At 42.8% G+C, this 20,315-nt stretch overlaps 2 protein-coding genes and 2 long non-coding RNA genes across 5 annotated transcripts in view; 2 read left to right on the forward strand and 2 right to left on the reverse strand.

The window, feature by feature from the left end:
* LOC135343709 (guanine nucleotide exchange factor subunit RIC1-like) overlaps positions 1 to 20,315 on the forward strand; it is a 24,108-nt gene continuing 3,793 nt past the window's right edge. Inside the window, exons 1-25 of one of the 2 annotated variants that reach the window (XM_064540705.1) lie at positions 1 to 319; positions 548 to 655; positions 1,100 to 1,191; positions 1,405 to 1,506; positions 1,947 to 2,092; positions 9,721 to 9,946; positions 10,287 to 10,375; positions 10,810 to 11,003; positions 11,424 to 11,588; positions 12,858 to 13,052; positions 13,594 to 13,791; positions 14,030 to 14,201; positions 14,586 to 14,753; positions 15,096 to 15,220; positions 15,590 to 15,730; positions 17,027 to 17,120; positions 17,346 to 17,455; positions 17,542 to 17,588; positions 17,719 to 17,849; positions 18,466 to 18,608; positions 18,897 to 18,983; positions 19,409 to 19,456; positions 19,519 to 19,555; positions 19,629 to 19,896; positions 20,231 to 20,315. The exon at positions 20,231 to 20,315 is cut by the window's right edge and continues 77 nt beyond it. In XM_064540705.1, the coding sequence (XP_064396775.1) occupies positions 179 to 319; positions 548 to 655; positions 1,100 to 1,191; positions 1,405 to 1,506; positions 1,947 to 2,092; positions 9,721 to 9,946; positions 10,287 to 10,375; positions 10,810 to 11,003; positions 11,424 to 11,588; positions 12,858 to 13,052; positions 13,594 to 13,791; positions 14,030 to 14,201; positions 14,586 to 14,753; positions 15,096 to 15,220; positions 15,590 to 15,730; positions 17,027 to 17,120; positions 17,346 to 17,455; positions 17,542 to 17,588; positions 17,719 to 17,849; positions 18,466 to 18,608; positions 18,897 to 18,983; positions 19,409 to 19,456; positions 19,519 to 19,555; positions 19,629 to 19,896; positions 20,231 to 20,315 (3,312 nt within the window). In that variant the 5' untranslated portion in view covers positions 1 to 178. The remainder of the gene's footprint in view (positions 320 to 547; positions 656 to 1,099; positions 1,192 to 1,404; positions 1,507 to 1,946; positions 2,093 to 9,720; positions 9,947 to 10,286; positions 10,376 to 10,809; positions 11,004 to 11,423; positions 11,589 to 12,857; positions 13,053 to 13,593; positions 13,792 to 14,029; positions 14,202 to 14,585; positions 14,754 to 15,095; positions 15,221 to 15,589; positions 15,731 to 17,026; positions 17,121 to 17,345; positions 17,456 to 17,541; positions 17,589 to 17,718; positions 17,850 to 18,465; positions 18,609 to 18,896; positions 18,984 to 19,408; positions 19,457 to 19,518; positions 19,556 to 19,628; positions 19,897 to 20,230) is intronic. The other variant, XM_064540706.1, reaches the window with a different exon arrangement.
* On the forward strand, positions 6,487 to 9,433 carry LOC135343713 (uncharacterized). Its single transcript, XM_064540711.1, has 2 exons — positions 6,487 to 7,453; positions 7,666 to 9,433. Exons 1-2 carry the CDS (start codon positions 6,824 to 6,826, stop codon positions 9,160 to 9,162), a joined length of 2,127 nt encoding a protein of 708 aa, XP_064396781.1. The 5' UTR covers positions 6,487 to 6,823; the 3' UTR covers positions 9,163 to 9,433.
* On the reverse strand, positions 16,179 to 16,912 carry LOC135343725 (uncharacterized). The gene is made up of 2 exons (XR_010397218.1): positions 16,772 to 16,912; positions 16,179 to 16,584 (listed from the first exon to the last, which is right to left on the reverse strand). It is a non-coding gene; the product is annotated as an uncharacterized LOC135343725 (long non-coding RNA).
* Positions 16,987 to 19,534, reverse strand: LOC135343728 (uncharacterized). The gene is made up of 3 exons (XR_010397222.1): positions 19,380 to 19,534; positions 17,311 to 19,015; positions 16,987 to 17,145 (listed from the first exon to the last, which is right to left on the reverse strand). It is a non-coding gene; the product is annotated as an uncharacterized LOC135343728 (long non-coding RNA).

A 20,315-nucleotide genomic window follows, 5' to 3' on the forward strand; every position in this document is an offset into this window, starting at 1 on the left:
TCATAGTTACCCTTTGAATATTGCTGTCCATCCTTGATTAAATCTACATGTAGCTAACTAGGTCCTTTATTAGCAAGCTTCTTCTCTGTGCCAAGCAAAGAATTGCCAGTATTATAGCTGGATATTTACAATTGCCATACAGAGAGAGTTATAACTTGTTCACAGTCTAAACCAGGAGATGTATTTTCCAGTGGGTTGGCCCACTGTGCTGAAGTCTAATGGTGCTACCGGTGGACAACCAGTCAAGTTGTTGAGGCATCGGACAAAGGACTATGTTGTTGAAGTGAGGGAACAGTCCGTGGCTTTCTGGCAGAGTCGAGTGAGTTGTTCCATATAAAGCACACTTTACCATATTCTTTAATACTGTACTACACATTGCAGCACACCCACCACACACCCACCACCCACACACACACCCATCACACACACACATACCTCCCATCACATGCGTACCTAATGAACACACACATTCTATTCACATAATATTTTCCTCCCCCACCCCACACACGTCCCAATCACATACCCCACCCCCACACACACACTGCAGCTGTGTGTACTGGCAGCCTCGTATGTGCGAGGGGAGGAGTGTGTCACTAAGCATGGGCCCACTTGTGAGGCTTCCATCAGACCAGACGGATCCATGGTTGTCATTGCTGTGAGTCATGGTTGTCATGCATACAGACACTGTACATGTATGTACTAAGAGAGAGCCACTGTAATAGAGGCACGCACAAATTAATTTCGTGCTCAAATTGAACTGAGAAAATGATGTAAGCTTTAGATGGCGCGTCATTTAGAGTGACAGCCATATTGCAAGATAATACATGTAAGTAGCTTTCATTTGGCGTACAATTAAAGCCCAAAACATTTGTTCAAGTTGGCACTAATAGAGTGGCGCCTTTATTGGACGTTTTTATGGTAGTGATTTACATGACTATTGTAGTTGTTGAAATTGTGTTCACTGAATTATGAGTATATTTTACAGATATGAATGTGTGCATGTACACATGGTATACATGTACTGTGGCCAGTGTGTGCTTGTTTTGCTTATGTACATGTATATACGTATGTTTTGTTCATGTTTATTCATTGTTTACAGACCACCAAAGGTCACCTGTTGTTCCTGAGGGTTCAGTACGAGCAGTTCTCACCTGACCAGCAGACACACTACTCCACCAGAGAGCATGGCATGTGAGGCAATAATACCATGGTAACACTACGCTAGATCTGCACCATTCAATGGGGAGCACTTTCACTGTATTACATACTACATGTACTAAGCGATTCTGTGTCCTTGAATTTTCCCAGTATCTCCTCCAAAGCTATATTAGACAACTTCATTTTTTGTTTCATTTCTCTAGTCCTTTGGTTATAGTTGCTATACCGACACACCACACCCACTAGCCTTCTACACCATGGTGCTCAGCCCTCCAGTGAGGGACGGTCCTTCGAGGCGGTCACTATCTCCTTCATCACTGAGACAGCTGTCGTAGGGGGAATCACCAGGTGAGTTCAATTGTATTGCGGACCAGAGGAGGTCCGACATGTGTGCATGAATCACTACAAGTTCAGTGCATTGTGGCCAGGCATTATCACGTGACACCGCAATGACATCAATGCACTGAACTTGTAGTGATTTGTGCACGCATGTCGGACCTCCTCTGTTGCAGGACTACTGAATATTGTCCCATCCATCCATACACTAGAACTATAAATTATGTACACATAATATGCATGTAATTATTTGTTGAATTTTGTCTATAATTATAATGCTTGCAGCCTATACAATCACCGTCAGTGTGTATGTACGTGTATTTTGCACTATGAACACAATGTACGTGTATCTGATTGTGCAAAAGAACAATTGAATTTTAGCTTAAAATGACTGACTGCCAAAAATTGTTTCAGTGCTCAATTGCCGTATTAACAATTGATCCTTTCCACAGTTTGGTGAATGTGAGTGGTGGGCTGGTGGTTGCCACGGGTTACGGGATGCTACACAGAGTCAGCTGGGACGGGAGATTCGATGGCTCCCTCCAGATCAACCTCAGTCTAGTGCCCTTCACCACAGACCTTCTGCCAGAGACCAGAGGTAGGTGGTCCATTGGCGGGTTGAATTAAGCAACAGTGTACTGCTTACATTGCATGTACCATAGTACATGCAGTAGTACATACATTTAGTAAGTGTATCGTTAAAGGGCTATTAACCTGTAGGTGTGCTGGTTACCGTGTAGCAAGTTGCAGTAGCCCACAGTACTGTAAGAGGAGGGGGGGGGGGGGGATATCTTTCCGGTATAGGCCTATTAACTGTAGGTGTGCTGGTTACCGTGTAGCAAGTTGCAGTAGCCCACAGTACTGTAAGAGGAGGGGGGGGGGGGGATATCTTTCCGGTATAGGCCTATTAACTGTAGGTGTGCTGGTTACCGTGTAGCAAGTTGCAGTAGCCCACAGTACTGTAGGAGGAGGGGGGGGGATATCTTTCCAGTATAGGCCTATTAACTGTAGGTGTGCTGGTTACCGTGTAGCAAGTTGCAGTAGCCCACAGTACTGTAAGAGGAGGGGGGGGGGGGGGATATCTTTCCGGTATAGGCCTATTAACTGTAGGTGTGCTGGTTACCGTGTAGCAAGTTGCAGTAGCCCACAGTACTGTAGGAGGAGGGGGGGGGGATATCTTTCCAGTATAGGCCTATTAACTGTAGGTGTGCTGGTTACCGTGTAGCAAGTTGCAGTAGCCCACAGTACTGTAGGAGGAGGGGGGGGGGATATCTTTCCAGTATAGGCCTATTAACCTGTAGGTGTGCTGGTTACCGTGTAGCAAGTTGCAGTAGCCCACAGATACTATAGGAGGAGGGGGGGGGGATATCTTTCCAGTATAGGCCTATTAACTGTAGGTGTGCTGGTTACCGTGTAGCAAGTTGCAGTAGCCCACAGGTACTATAGGAGGGGGGGGGGATATCTTTCAGTATTGCATTATTTAACGTTTCTTGTTGGTAGTGTCTTAATAACCAATTTCAACAGTATTGTATGTTACTGACCAACCACTTTTGGAAGCATCTTCAAAGAGACTCAGGTTCTCAGATTTGCTCTGATTCTTTGTCTAGTTTGGTATAAATTAGTAGTTTTAAGGTAAGTAGTATGATGTACTGGTTAGATTTGTGATAAAGTTCTTTTTATAGCCATACAGTATAATTATTGATGTGCAGTAGTAACTAGTAACTCCAATAGAAGTTACCAGGAGTGCATGTCACTGCATTCATACCGTTTGCAGAGGAGAATGATCAAAGGTTTTAGTAAATAATCTGCTATTCGTAATTTATCAATCATCTAACTTTCCTTTGGTATCTCCATCCACGTGGTTCGTTTGCAGTATCAAAACATGGTCAGATAATACACAAAGACCATTTCTACCCAGAGTCAGAGCTGTTCCTAACAGAGTTAGCATGCTCAGGACATTCAGCCACTCTGCTGGAGTGAGCTGGCTGAATACATAGATTGGAGATACCAAAGGAAGAGTAGATGTGCTTGAAATGCAATTTTAAGTCTTTGTTCTCCAGTTATGGCTAATTTTACTTACAGTGAAGGCTGTTGCAGTCTCTTCAGAATCTTTCGTAGCATCATCTGACAGTTCACATAAAGTTTCTATTCGGTTAGCCTTGCACTAAAGTGCTAGCTTCTGTTAGCTACAAGAGTCAGAAAAGAGTTGCAAAACTGTACCGTACTGTTAGAATGCAGTAGCCATTGCGAACTTTAACCTATGCTATTAGACACCCCCCTATTTCTGCGAACATTCACCTAACCGTTATAAAAGCGAAAACTCGGCCTGGGATCGAGGCTAGGTCATAATTATGAGTAAGCAAGATCTAGTCAGCATGAGGCTGAGGCTACAAGCGTAGATACCATAAATCACTATCTATACTGCAAGTTATAAGTGGGGGCGGCCCCATATCGCTGGAGGGGCCTAGCCTCGAGACCAGGCCGTTCGATTGTCTGAAAGAATGCCTGGTCAAGTTCCAATGTAGAACTCGTCTAGCTGAGTCAGCGAGTCAGCGAGTGGTTATAGGCTTGAGTAGTTGTGAACATGATTGCGAACTGCAAATACAACAATACTATATATAGCTAGCTGCACGTTACTGTGAGCATCATAATGATATTCACGGGTGAGTATGGTCGTTGCGGGCAATTATCAGTCCAAAAAATTCCTGGACCAATTAGACGAGTTCTATGTTGGAACTTGCCTGGTCTCGAGGCTACTCAAAGCAGAGGAGGTACGACACACATCTCGTGATCTCTCTTTTAATTGCATTCCAATCTTTTTGACATTTACGAGATATGTTTGCTACAAGAAGTGAGAGCACTGCACCCTTTATAAAAATCTGGACGAGTTTTAACCAGGACCTCAGCTGGAGAAACACTATAGCTAGCCATAGAGACCTTGAGAACACATATATAGAGCTAGCTAAGACAGTCAGTTACAAACTTTCTACAAGCCTAGAGTTTGTTGTGGCAAGCTAGGTCGCGTTAAACTGCCAAACGTCATCACAATAGAATTCAACAAAAAAAGTGTTATACTTCCAAGTGCTAGTGAAATAGGCCCGTGGGTTTCCTGGCATTGAAACGCGAGTACGAAAATTTCTACTGAGGGCTCTGAAGCCAAATAGCAAAATTTGCAGCAAATATTTCTTGGTATATATGATTTGTAAAGCAGCATTTGCAAACCAGGAGTGGAGAGATGCAGTGGTATATTAATTGTTTCTGGCTATTTTTGTTTGCAGTCCACTAGTTGTAGCCCTGCATCTATAAAGGCATTGCATACACACATTATTGTGTGGTGCGTGGAGAAGTTGTATAGTAAGTTTCAATGTGTGTTTCCGAATATAGATCTACATTATTATACAGCAGTTTTAAGCACCTTTGCAACATATGAACACACAAGCATGAAACCACAATGTACTATTGTAATAAATTGTGGTTACTTAAATTTGGTGCATGGGAGACCATCTGCAGTAGTACTGTCCAGTGGTGTACTACAGTACTAAAAGTAGGAACCAGGCCCCTAACACTGCATGCTTGCTTTTTGCCCAATGCAAGCTCAATTGAATCAAGCTTTTAATTGTACGCACATTTTATACACCAATCAATCCCCAGAGCATACACAATTTTTTTAGGGGACTACCCCAAAACCCCAATATGTGTGCACATGCGTATCAGCTCCCCTTTCAAACTATCCATGCTCTCTAAGTGATAACTCTCTTCCTACACCACTGCTATCACTGCTGTCAATAATTATGGTCACATTTCAAATTGCTAGCTATTTTTTCTATGTGATATGAGATAGACCAAGTACACACCTCTGGTACACTGGCCATTCTCCATATCACGTCTGTGGAGTAGGCCTTATACTGCAACCTTGTATAGCTAGATCTATAGTTGTTGTGTTAGTACACTGGCCAATTTTGATTTGATCATAGATTGAAAAGGAAGGGGATTGGAAACGACCAGGCCTCCCTGTGTAAATGGTTGAAACACTCCGCGTTATGATTTCGCGCTCGCGATTATTTTTGTTTTGACCGTACTCTGGTTGTATTTCAACTGTTTCTAGCTCTCCTATCCACTAGCGATCACTCAGAGGCTGGGAGGTTACTCTAGAGAAGTAAGTTTACACCACTGACAAGCTCTAACTTGTCTAAGTCCGCTGTCTTTACTCTGTTTTTAGTTTTTGTTGAGTATAGCTTAAATTACTCCATGTCAACTTTTCTCTTTCCCTGTTGCGAAGCCTAAACAGCAAAAGACATTGCTTGACTTGGTTATTATGTATCTAAGTGCTATATAGAATGGTTTCATGCCATGGATAAGCTTTACTGTTCATAAACGTTTGCAGTATAGTCCTTCAAACTGCTTTAGTATACTTTTAGACACACCACGGGCCTTGACCTCTCACGACTTCATAGTAAGGGCTATTCCTTCTTTTAGAGCATTTATTTGTTTAGTGATAGTGGTTGCGTTGCTTAGTCGACCTTTTAGAGCTATATTCTCTTTACTTTTTAGAGTATTCAACATTAAAAGTGATCAATTTCATCATTTCTATGTACAGCACATTGTATGGCAGCCAAGACAGGTAATGAGCATGCTGACTATAAAATAATCCCTGTGTAGTTTTAGCCACGCCCTATAACGCGGAGTGTTTCACGCAAAAATATTCGTTTCCAATCCCCTTCCTTTTCAATCTATGATATTTGATACTGCAAATTAGTAAAGAAACCGCTCAAGTATAGTCCTGCATGTAGTCCATGTTTACATTGTGGGTTACATTATGGTTTACCCATTTGTGTGTGTGTGTGTGTGTTGCAAAGGTGCTTAAAACTGCTGTATATATTCACAGCCTTGTCTCCCACACATGCAGTAGTTCAATGATAATGAATCTAGTTTTTATAGCAAACATGTGATCCTGTGACTGCAATTAGGCAGTGCAAAGATACTGTAAAGCAGCATTTGCAAACCAGGAGTGGAGAGATGTAGTGGTATTAATTGTTTCTGGCTATTTTTGTTTGCAGTCCACTAGTTGTAGCCCTGCATCAAATATAATTATAAAGGCATTGCATACTGATACACACATTATTGTGTGGTGCATGGAGAAGTTGTATAGTAAGTTTCAATGTGTGTTTCCGAATAGGTCTACATATATATATTCACAGCCTTGTCTCCCACACATGCAGTAGTTCAATGGTAATGAATCTAGTTTTTATAGCAAACATGTGATCCTGTGACTGCAATTAGGTAGTGCAAAGATATTGTAAAGCAGTATTTGTATAGCAGGAGTGAAAAGATGCAGTGCATTGTTATATTACTGGCTATTTTGCTTGCGAGCAGTGGAGTGGCTGTAGCTGCGAGCATTGGAGTGGTTGCAGCTGACAGCAGTGGAGTGGTTGCAGCTGACAGCAGTGGAGTGGTTGCAGCTGACAGCAGTGGAGTGGTTGTAGCTGATAGCTCTGCAGTGTCTAATTGGTGCAATATCAGTGTGCCTTGCTCGAGCAATATCAGCGTGCCTTGGAGCAATATCAGCAGCAACTGTATCAATAGCAGCGACTACCTGAGAATTGAGAGCTCCCTTCTGAACAGGCCGCAAAACTTGGTGAATTTGTATCAAGCTTTCTTTCCCACCAATAGACAAGCAAGCATTTCAGTTCAAGTCACCTACCACTTTACTGGCAACCCTGATGAAACAGTGACCTATCGATGGCTTGACTCCTCTGTCTTGATGCTGATTCGTAGCGACTTGCTTCATTATCTCTCTCTATTCACGTACGGTGTCAAGATAAATCACGCAAATATCATCCTTGACCCAATTTGTGGGTTTCCAAGTGATGACAATGTTACCCCAGATTCAGATTCAAGTGACTATTGCAATGTGTCTGACAGCACTGGTCATCATCTACTCAACAATCTGACAATTAATGTAAGTGCTGAAAAGTTGCAATATGTCGTAGTCTGTAGATTAGATAACTATCGGGCTGGTTAATTAACAGGAGAGCTGATCATAATATCTATACATTGACAATCACGCTCGTTTGACAAACAATTATAATTAACTGTATATATAGGCCTCTACACTGTGCAGTGTCTATATACATGTATATACTGAGCTTTTATCTCGTATGCATACTGCAGCTTCTCTCTTATGCTCTGCATCGAAATTCGGTGATACACAATGGAATTGACTCGTCAATTGAAAGTGGATACTCTGTGTACGTTTTTAATACTACCGGAAACCACGGTGACTATTGTATCTTTGATGAATATAACAAATTTTTTGTTTTAAGGACACGGTTGTTTATTGCCTTTGGACTGTTGGAACTAACAAGTGTGTTTTCCATTCCTATGCTATTGGCTAGTATTTATGGCGAGTTTAAAAGGAAAATGAGTAGTACTGATAACAATGGCAACGAAAATAACCTTAGATACTTTGTTTGGGCAACTCTTATATTGATTGTACTGATTATTCCATTGCTCTTGTTCTGTAATATCTATGCGATTTGCAATGGCTTGAGCTTACCACAAACAAAATATACCGACATTGTTGGAGGCTTTATAGCAATGGCTGCTGCTATGATTTTTCTCCCTGCGGTAGATCTACAAGCAGCAATCTATGTTGTGAGGTTTTACTTTATTGTTGAAAAAAAACAACAACCCCAGGATGATGATGATAGACATGAGCATGAGATAAACTGCTTTGGCTTTCCGGATATTGCGAATACTGAACATAAATGCATATGTCTAAATGATTTCGGTCACATTGGTGCCATTTTTGCTGTAACATGGTTCACTCAACTTGTACTTTTCAATTCTATTTATGTGTTCATTGGAGCCATAGCTGCCCCTGTGGAAACTGGCTCACTTCTTCTCTTGTACATTACAAGCCTCTTTGCACTGATATCATTCGTTGCTATGATCCTTAAAGTTTTCCTCAAAATACTACCGGCAGTAGATACACAACCGGCAGTAGATACACAATCGGCAGCTACACAACTGGAAGTAGATACACAACCGGCAGTAGATACACAATCGGAAACTACACAACTGGTGGAAGTAGAGATACACCTGGAAGCTACACAACCGGCAGTAGATACACAACCGGCAGTAGATACACAACCGGCAGTAGATACACAACCGGAAGTAGATATACAACCGGCACCGGAAGCAGATACACAACCAGCAGCTACACAACAGGGAGTAGATACACAACAGGGAGTAGCTACACAACCAAACAATCCAAGAGGAATATTTTGTACTCCTCGTCGAGTCTACTTTGTACCTTTTCTATTTTTGGTTTTAGTACTGGCCTCTGGTATCGGTGTTTTTGTTTCATTCATGTACATCTATATAACATTGAACCAGGAGTACCGAAACAACCGTGGTATACTGACCTTCCTTGGGACTCTCCTCCCCTCTCTCCTTGCGTCAACCTCGGGGTATTTCTGGACGAGGATTATGCCATGCATTGGAAAGAGGAACAAAGAACCACTAAGCGATACAGAAATAAGGGAAAAAATGATATCAATGGAGACTTGTCTACAAAAGATTGCCAAGTCGCTAGATGAAATTAATGCAAAAACTGGTCAAGATACAATGTCAGAAAGGGGTGGAGCTAATGGAAGTGACCCTTAAATTATTGTACCCTATACTATATTTTTCACGAGTACGTCTTCTTCCTGGTGTATATGAATTTTGTAGATTAAAGAATTTTGTAGATTAAAGAATTTTGTAGATCCAAACTGACTAACACTCTGCATTGCTATAATGGAGATATTCTTATTCACTGCGTACATGTGTTCTATTCATTGTGTTCTTTGGCAACTCGATTTTGCGACAGCACCTGTTCTATGTAGCTTGTGACTAGAATGAATTTAGTAAAAACAGTCACATGTTTTAGCCTCAAGTCTGTGAATATGTTTCATTATGCCTCGAGGCGTAGCCGCATGAGGACTACCTGTGTGTGTGTGTGTGTGTTGTGTGTGTGTGTGTGTGTGTGTGTTCCAGCTGTAACTGCTCAATGGTTGCAATGTGACAAAACTAACAGCTTCTATAGTCTTCTAGCTACTTTCTCTTGGATTTTGATTCGTGGATTAGCAAACTAAAGCTTCTTTCTCCATATAGCTCCCTGAATGACCCCCTATACCCTGTACTCACTTCCCCCCTAGTTCATGCACACTCTACCCCCTGTAGGGACCCCCCTGGGAGACAGCAGTCTCCATGCCACCCAGCTGGCCTACTCCCTGGACATGCATGGTCTCTCATTGGTCCTCTCTGATGGGAGGGGCGTGTTCCTCACCTCACGCTCCTCTCGTCTGGAGCCTCAGGAAGTGGCAGCTGTCTCCATCCCCAGCCTGACTGGAGCCACCTGTTCCGCTCTTAATGGACGCTACAGACTGGTTGCTTTCGGAAAAGAAGAGTGAGTTAAACATGCAATTATCATTTTGAAGGTTGTATGATATCTAATGGAGGTAGCTATTAAGAGTAACTTGTTACAAGTATCGTATTAGTATATTTTGCTTGTGAAAAACCTTTACAAATGACCCAAATCAGCAGGAAATACCCTTTGCGATCTAACTTTGCGTTTTGGTAACACCAGTACTAATTTAGGTTTTGTGATTCTATTTTTGCGAAGTGATCAATACTCGCAAAGTTTGCATAATTATGTTTGATGCTCGCAAAACATTCTAGTATTACGGTATGCAGGATAGACAAAAATTGAAATGCAGATTTGGGTGCTAACAGTATTCTCCCTCCAGTGGCTCAGTGGATGTGTACTCACTGGATGATAGCAATGGCAGCTGGAGCATCTCCCACTCACTCAAGTTCTCCAGAAGTCAGTTCCCAGGTACTGACACTCCTCAACCACAGTACTTATGTTAGACCTAGAGCACTGATTTGTGTACCTTGAGCAGTGGTGTGCCCATGCAATATTTTTCAATCATTCTCAATTCAACGCAAAAATGTGGCCTCTTTTATAGCTGGTAAACTACCTAGGTCTAAGATGATCATTTTTAATGTATATACATGTACGTAGGTAGGTGGTTAGTACACCACCACCGACCAGTGTGGGGCACATCCTGCTTGTAACTGCAGTGTGTAGTGGGGTACATAATTATTATAAGTGGCTATTTAGATTGCTGGCTAGCTAGGTATTGCCTGAGCAAGCAGGCAGTGCCTATTTATAATAAAAATCTCACAGCCTCATATAAAGTCACACATAAAGTCACATATGTGGTACATGTACATGTATAATTATACATTTCTTCTTGCCCACGACAGAGACGGGACTCCAGCTGGGGAGTGTGGTGTGTGTGGAGTGGAGTGTGGGAGATGGGATGGTGGTGGGCGTGGCCTGGAGCAACGGAGGCCTCTCACTATGGACCGTGTTCGGGTCTCTACTCCTTTGTTCCCATGGCGACCAGCCCGGCACACCCTCTCCGCTTAACCCCCACTGCACTGTATTACAAAGCATTGTGAGTACTGTACATAGCAGTCAGTTAGTACATTGATTACCGTTGAGTTTCCAATACGTAGTTAATCGATTGCGAAAGACATTTTACAAGCCTGATCACGTTTTTAACTATTGCGAATTGCATGTGATTGTGTGTTCTCTCCTTTGCGAGTCTTTCGTTCACCACCAATGCGAAAACTTGCAATTTGCAATCGAAAGAGTCTCGTATTGGAACCCAGTATATGGTATTGCCCTCTTGCCCTCTGTGCTTCTAAATAGACTATATGTACATGTAGGTGTAGGTATCATTTGAGTATGCGTGTACTACAACCTTGAAAAGTGTTCTGTATGCAGCCTTATACATGTTTGTACTGTATGGAAGTAGAGGTATAACACACAAAAAATTATGTAATTTAACACCGTGGCACCTCTCTTTGTTCAGTGTTGGTCCTCTGACACGTATCACTTGTGGATGCTGGCCAAGACTGCCACTGAACACACCTCTAGCGAGAAACCGACCAATCAGAGTGGAGTATCCAATAGCAACGGTGGTCAAGTGATTGTCATGGGGTTCATGAAAAACGCTATAGTGAACAACCCTATCAGTGTAAGTACAGAGTACACTTCACAGTGTCTAGTTTAGTGTCAGTGGTGTGGTGTGCAGAAATTAGCTTGGATCAAATCAATTCCACAACAAAAACCCCATTCTGTAGCTTAAAAAAGGGCATATCACATGACGTATTTAGATCAGAAAGTGTAGTGTGTAGTGCCCCTTTCAAACATAACTAAAATCTGGTAAAATCCATCGATTTTGAAACAAAGGCTTATTGTTAGGCGTTTTTCTTTCAAAAGTTTTATCCAGTTTTGAAGATACACACTATTATTCACTTAGATCCCATTTGAGTGTATTTAGCAGGGAACTATGAGCTATAGTACCGGTACTATAGATTGCTCTGGGCTACAAACTACAACATTGTATACATTGTATTGTGATTTACAATATTTACAAGAAGATACACATGTAATAACATAAAAATTATTGTAGCTAGATACTTTGTCTAGTAATGAACTAGAATGAAAGAGAGAAGCTCTATAGTTTCTTTTTTTGGCTTTGTTCGAGAGTAGTAGGAGACGCTCGTTTTTTGGGCAGTGTGCTGTGCTTTTTGCTACAAGGCTGCATGGGGGAGGAGCTGGATGTATGGAAGTGCTGGGATTCTAGCTTTGGCTTCTTCCTAAAGTTTCTTTCGCTTTGTTCAAGAGTAGTATAGGAGCCACTCGTTTGCTGGGCTTGTTTGCTGCAAATTCTAGCTTAGCCTCCTTCGCTTTGTGAGAGTAGTACGAGCCGCTCGCTTATTGAGAAGTGTGCTGGGCTTGTTTGCTGCAAAACTGGGGGAGGAGCTGGATGTTTCCGTTTTGTGGGTGGAGCTAGGACTATATCAAACTGAGGTGGAGAAACAAGGTTGACTTGAATAGAGCTAGAGACCACAGATTTAGTAGAGACACAGAGATGCCAACTTCAGATATTAGTTTTCAAAACTGAGAATAATGATGCAGTTGCTAGGTTGGCTGTTTATATAGGTTGACTGTTGCTAAGCTAGTGCATTTCTAGTAGCCAATAGGTTTTGGGATCTAAATCAGTTAGAACATGTGCATTCGGTATCTATGGTTATAGTGTCCCTCATCCCTCGGGCTAAAGCCCTCGAGCTTTGGGACACTATAACACATAGATACCTCATGCCCATGTTCTAACTATAACTTATATCCCTTCTGTAGCTATGGTGTACTTACTATAAACCGCGTTTTAGAATTTTGACTGTACATGTATGTGTGCTACAAAATCCTCAAGCCAGGACCCCCCCCCCTCTATCACCTGCAGGTTAACCACAGTCACCTGTTCCTCCTCGGCTCTGACAGACTCTGCCTGAATCTGTGTAAGGTGACCACACCCACTCGCACTACAGGTGAGGCTAAAGGTCAAGCCACACCCGCTGGGACCAGTGCAGTGTCCTCTCCGCAATGGAGGGTGGTCCAGTACCCCTCCAGCTACATGGCTCTCAACTGGCCAATCAAGGTGGGTCTAGCATGACACAGCTAGTGTGGTGTAGTCACTGAAGGGAGCGGAGCTGTATTTCCATACAGTGTACATTGCTTGCTATACTGAATTTTCGTAAGGCAAAATATTCGTGGTTTTCATGGTTGAAGCTCAGACCACGAATATTTTACCCACGAATGAAGCGACCTTGCCTACCTTTACCTGCAGTGCAAGCAGCAACCATGAAAATTAATATCCACGAAGTGACTAAATATTGCTCAACCACGAATGTTTTGTCCCCCTGAAATTACCCAGTATATCATTGTGGAAGCCAATATTACATGTACATGAAAGTGAAGCTACTTGTGTTTACTGTAGCAGTGTCTAGTATACATTGCTCTTATAAGTGTACATGCACATGCACTTGTGTTTACTGTAACAGTGTCTAGTATACATTGCTCTTATAAGTGTACATGCACATGCACTTGTACAAGCTGTACATTGTTTGTACAAGTTTCAAAACGTACGTTCTATTGTCTTGCTTGCATTTTGTTTTCACTTCCCACATGTTATATTACAGTATGCAGCTGTGAATGCTGCTGGCAGTAACCTGGTGATAGCGGGGAGAGCGGGGTTTGCTCTCTACTCTGGATCACGACGTAAATGGAAGTTATTTGGTAACGAGGTTCAAGAACAGAGTCTCGTGTGTCGAGGGGGCGTACTGTGGTACCAGGACATTGTGGTGTTCCCGTGTCGAGTACAGGAGCACAGCGAGGAGGTGTGAGGGTGTGTGTGTGGGGGTGGAGGGGGCGTATGATATACTGTATAAATTATTAACAGAGTGCATACATCATTCTTTGTGATTCTGTCAGTGTAATTGTGGCATGCAGTACGGACGTACACGTGTACATAATTATAGCTCAATCACTATTTGCATGCCCTATATCACATCACCATTAATTTTCATTCGTGTGGTCATCATTCACATAATTATATCCATGCACACATTGCCTCAGGTTCGCTTCTACTCCCTCCATTCTAACCTGGACAACTCTCAACTATTGCACTCCCTCAAATCAACCTCTCCCACTGTCAAAATTAATCTCCACGGCGACTGTCTCCTCTTAGCATCACGTGACTGTCACATGACCATCATGGGTCTCAGCTTGACCACGGTTCCTACTCAAGGTGTGATCTTCTCATCGTACAAATGTGCATGATTACTTGTCCGGTTGTTGTCATTCTTGATAGCGGGTAATTTTCGTTGTGCAAATTTTTGATATGTCGTATTTTAAATATTCGTACAGCTTAGGATAGTGACGTTGAACCACCTATTGCAGTAGAATAACTTCGTAGTTTTTATTTTCGCATGATGCTCTACTGATACGAAATATACGAAAATGTCCACCATACGAAAATAACCCGCTACACGGTACTACAGTTGTATAGTGCACAATTATAGTTACAATAATTAAATACAATAATTTGCATGGCAATGCAATGTCCTTTGATCTATACTTATGATTAAGTTTTGTTCTCTCTTTATTCCCTTGATCCCCTCTCCTACTACAGGGCTGGTTCTTAACGTGACCAAGCTGCGTGAGGTGTCTCTGGCCAAGTCCCTCCCCATACCCTGGGCCACCACCCTCGTCTCCATGACACTCTCCAACATCCGCACTGATCCCTCCACACCCTCACACCCTCACACACCCTCTGGTGCAACTCAGAACTCAAAAATAGGTACAGCACTAGTCTCGTCCCCGCACCTGCACCGTCTTCTAGTGCAGCACTACCGTAGCCTCGTCCTGCGCTCCCACACCCTCTCCTAGTACAGCCCACGTTTTGTATCAAGTGTCCACTACTTTGCTTATTACTAGTCACTATAATATACGTGTACATGTACATGTATAGGTATGGGCCTCAAAATGTTGTTTGTATAGCATGTTTGTGTATATCCATTTACCACAGCTTACTATGTTCAATGTATAGATATCAAAATCCTCTGTACGTTGTACCCTCACACACTCCACACAGACACAGGTGCACACCTCCACACACACACACTCCACACCTCACACACAGGCACAGGTGCACACCCTCAGGGCGTAGTCGGCTCAGTACTCTTCAACGTGAGTGGCAGGCTGCTGATGACTCAGCAGGAGACCTCCAGTGTGATTACCAAAGAGAACAGCCCGGATCAGATTGTGGTGAGCTGCACATGTACATACATGTACATGTAATCTATGTACGTGGCTGGGTCAGTTAGTCTCTGAGCAAGAGAAGCTTTATAGTTACTGCTAGGAACATGCCCCTAGGCCGTACTGTACTGTACTCACACAAGGGGGCTATGCTTAGCCGACCCATTACAGTACAAATGTAACTGGCTTGTACACACAAGAAATTATGAATGGTTAGGTTAACGATGCCATATCAAAAATTGACAAAAACAAAGGCCTTGCGTTTTCCCATGATTTTAGAGCAACCGTTTGAGAGTGGTTTATTTGGCTGTACATGTACAACTTGTGCACAGCCTCTGCATGCATTACTGCACACACCATCTCTCTCCTCTTCTTCAGGAGAATCGTGTCACGTTCTCGTCCCCCGTGTGTCTGGCTGGCTCGGTGGAAGCTGTGTGGACTCCGCCCTACCACGCCCCCTCACACACACACCACCTCATGGAGTCACTCTGGCTGGCCTGTGGAGCTGCTGGGATTAAGGTAAATCCAAGTTTCCTATATGGAATCTGATTCCATACCTAGGTGTACATGTATTGATTTTTGTAAGTCCAGGCATACCGTATAACGGTAAAATGTGGCGATTTGCCGAATTTTACCCCAAAGACTGAAAAACCGCCAATATTAAAAAAGCTAAGCAGAAGCACGTCATTGCCTTTGCTTCTTTGTTGGAGACCACCCAGCCAAGCAGTTCGAACGAGGGACCCAAGGAGGTGGAACGTACAAGTGTAGCACTCGAAACGCCAAATTAAAAACTCGAATTCAATTCAAATGGCTTATTCACCAAAATTTCCTGCTATCTCCCAGGGGGGTCCCTGACTGAGCTAGGTAATATCAAGAGTCCTAATGAACTCTTGGTAATATACACATGAATAACTACATGTAGTCCTAACTGTAATTTGTATAATATGTATGTACCATGCTGCCAAGGTAACGAAGTGAACGCATTGTGTTCCTAAATTCTCATCATCACACACTATACACACTATATATAAAAACTGCACATGCAGTACATGACACAAGAACAAGTATCCCCTCTCCAGTACAAAATATTTTGCTCTTTCTTGGTCTTGACGATTTCTTGGTCTTGACGAGACTAATTTGGAGGAGTTTGAGTGGGAGAGTAGAACTTCTGAGTAGCTGGATCGTTTGGTGGAGAAGGGGGTTGGTCAGTGGGTTTCTTTGGCGTCATTGCATGTTCCCGGGTATTAGAGTTTCGAGCTGCTCCAGTAAATCCTTTGCCAAGTTGTGGATTATAGTTACGCTGGCGATCAGATGAATGGCTTGTCGAAGTTGAACTGCTCATATTTTTATATAAAAATGGCTTGAAAGACAACCTGCACATAAAGAGTCCTTGATTAAGTTACAGCAATACTTCCACGAAGCTATAACTGTATAGTACTAGTAGTTACGTATAATTATGTGTAGTACACACGTACATGACTACGTACAGCATATTAAAATATAGTATATCATAGCTGTAATGATTTAGGCCTACTTGTACAGTACATGTACAGCACTCACTTTTTTGAATAAAGATAACACTGTATAGCTCTTCACTGCAAAGAAGTTCAAATAATTGTATTATTCAAAACCTAACAAACCTGTCTATTACAGTGGTCAATGATGGGGTCTATGTGTGTCTATGTGTGTTACCATGGAGATAGGTATATTTATCATAGGTACATGCGTATTCATAGTCTGTACATGTACATGTATAATTATAATGTGCGGTATAGCAAATTCACTCCCCACTACTTACATGTACGTGTTGTGTAGGTGTGGCTTCCCCTGTACCCACGAGACGAGGGTCACCCGACGTTCCTGTCCAAGAGAATCATGCTCACACTTCCCATCACAGTCTACCCTCAAGGTGACTGACAACCTGTAGTGTGTATCTGTGTGTGTACCTTTGTAAATGTGTAAGCAGCTCCCTCCTTGATTTAGTTTGAAAGATAACCAGTATCGCATCAAAGGATTTTTTCTTCAGCAATTCTCGTAGTGTATGCACATTTGTAACATAATCCCATACTGCTGCATTATTGTTACATGTATGTTGTTACCATGGATATTTGTGATGTTCTCTCTTGTTCTCCAGTTGTCCTGTTCTCTGATGCTATCATGTTTGGGCTCTCCCACGAGACTGCCTTCACTGACTCCGCCCACCCCAGCAGACACGCCTTCCCCTTCGCCACCATCGAGAGAACAGTGAGACCATTGTCACCTAGCTGCTACATGTTCCTACTGTACTTGTGTATGTATGTACAGTATGTTTATGTATCTCTCTCTCCTAGACTCATGTGTTCCTGCATCATATTCTAAGGCAACTTCTGAGGAGAAAGTAAGTGCTATAATGTATTGCTAGGAGTGCCGACTTGTACACTGTACAAAGAGCAATGTGCATTCTAACTATCTTCTAAATACTATCTAAGGAAGCTAGCACCTCTATTCTTACTCCCTTCCCCCTCCAGTCTTGGTAGCCACGCCCTCCAGATGGCTCGGAGCTCCTCCCACCTACCCTACTTCCGTCACGTCCTGGAGCTCATGCTGCATGAGATACTCGAGGAGGAGGCACCTCGCTCAAGATCCATGCCTGTACCAGGTATGTGGTATGTGGTATGTGGTATGAATCTTTTAGCGGAGAGTGGGGAAGAAAAGAGGAGAGATTGGAGGATAGTGGGATGTACTCAGAGGAGGTCCGATATGCATGCATGAATCACTACAAGTTCAGTGCATTGATGTCATTGCGGTCACGTGATAACGTCCAGGCCAAATGCACTGAACTTTTAGTGATTTGTGCACGCATGTCGGATCTCCTCTGGGATGTACTACATGTAGTAGCAGCTGTAGTATTGGCCTAGCTAATATTGTAGGTGTGTTGTGCTCAAATAGCGCTGCCAGTTTTCAATGGATGTCTTTGACTGTATGCAACTTTAGTTTAGAGTGTACAATTTCATTCTTTTGTTCTGGAAGGAGCTCTATCGTTTGGGATATTTAGATAAAGGTTTGACCGGCCATTTCCATTCTTCAAACCAATGGCTGAATAGCACTGTATCCAACTAGCCTCGTCCCAACGCCTACTTTTGTTAATTGCTTGGGTCTGTGTCGGATGCTGTGTGTCCACTAGGTATCTTTACATTGAGCTAGAAACATGCAATTCCAAAATGGTGTCAGTGGTGTTTGTATTGATGGTGTGAACCCCTCCCCCCCCCACATAGACGCCCTCCTGCCGTGTGGGGTGGAGTTTATCAAACAGTTCCCTGAGTTCCTGGAGACGGTGGGTCACTGTGCCCGCAAGACTGAGATAGCCCTCTGGCAATATCTCTTTGCAGCTGTCGGCAGCCCCAGGGATCTCTTTGAGGTGTGTCCTTAGTTACAGCTAGCATACATATTAGCATACATATTAGCTAGCATACATATTATCAAGAGTAGATAAGAGTAAGAGTGTTTGTTGACTCATATTAATTGAATAGTGACGACAGTGACGACGAAACTTAAGGCAAATGCGGTTTCATGTTTACTATAGTACATGTAGTTCAACACTCTTACTATTATCTACTCTTGATATTACATACATTTATTATTTGTAGCTAGTTGGCGTGTGATTCTTATAAAGTGTGATCATGTTTTACTCTATTGTTGACTGCAGCTGTGTATGAGTGATGGTCGACTGAGCACTGCGGCCACTTACCTCATCATTATTCAGAACCTCGAGGCAGCAGCTGTCAGTAGACAAGTGAGTGCCCCCCCATTGCCCACAATACTGCCCTAGGTAATGGGGGGAAATGTTGTTGCTACGTTTTACATTATAGAACTCCATATGTGCTTTTCTGGTACAATTGGTTTTACAGCTATAGCCACAGCTATTTTGTGTGTGCTCGCTGTAATTATAGTGTACCAAGGTGGTATAAAGAGAAGAGGGCATGCAACTCACTATATACTCAATGTACTAGGCAACATTCACAGAAATATGGTATAATTTATACATGAATAGAATCCAGTGTATTCAGAAGTCAACGGTTTCGTATCTAAAATAGTTTTAAATTGGCAGAAATTTTAATGAGTATGAAGTTGCCATGCCTTTGGTCGATACACCGTGGTTGATAGTACTGTTACAGTAGTGTAATGGTACCTTGTCATGTCAGCTCCTCATCTTTACAGCTGGCTACAAAGTTGTTGGACGCCTCACTGGACGCTAATCAGTGGGAGGTAAGTGACGATGGTTGGTGGGCATGGACGTCACTACTTATCACACTCTCTCTCCCTCACAGCTGTGTACTGATCTAGTACGCTTCCTCAAGACGATAGGTACGATATGTTGTCACATGACTGTTTTTTGGGTACAACGTACATTGAGGTATTTATTATTGACATTTTTTAGCGTGCTTGTATGCAGGAACTGGTGACACACTGGACAGCCCACTGATGACCATGGCAACCACCCCTCGGAAGACCCCCACCCCCACCCCCACACGTGTCACACTCCCCCCACTCTCCACTGAGGGTGGACCTACGCCCACCTCGGCCGGACCAGACCTGGACCGCTCGGCTATGTCACTGACGAGGGATCACCTGACCAGTGGGGGTGTGGCCAACATGGTCAGTCTGAGCGGAGAGTATAAGGACGCCTCAGGGAAGGTCATACGAAGGTTAGTCCGGGGGAGGGGGAGGGGGAGGGGGAGAGGTGGGTAGTACAGTTTGGGCTATGTATTCTTGTGTGTGTTTTATCTGTAGGTTATATCCTGCATATTGTGCATATACACATGTACGTGTATGGAATTCAACCTTGAATAGTGTTTCTGTGATTAAAGTATACATGTAAATGTGTAGCTATACTTCATGATGGGTTACCATTTGTTAATTGTCGAATAGAGTACTCAGTCAATATGTTAAATACATGTATTTGCACTTTTTAATAACTTCACCATTAATGTCGTTGCCCTATACCCAGATAAAACATAATTGTGATAATTATGCTTACAGGCCTCAGTTTGTGATGGATGTAGATTCTAAAGAGGACTTCTTTATAGAGCTCATCTTGTGTCGTCATGCCCGCAAGCTGCTCACC

The sequence above is a fragment of the Halichondria panicea genome, chromosome 11, assembly GCF_963675165.1.
Source record: "Halichondria panicea chromosome 11, odHalPani1.1, whole genome shotgun sequence".
Lineage (NCBI taxonomy): Eukaryota > Metazoa > Porifera > Demospongiae > Suberitida > Halichondriidae > Halichondria > Halichondria panicea.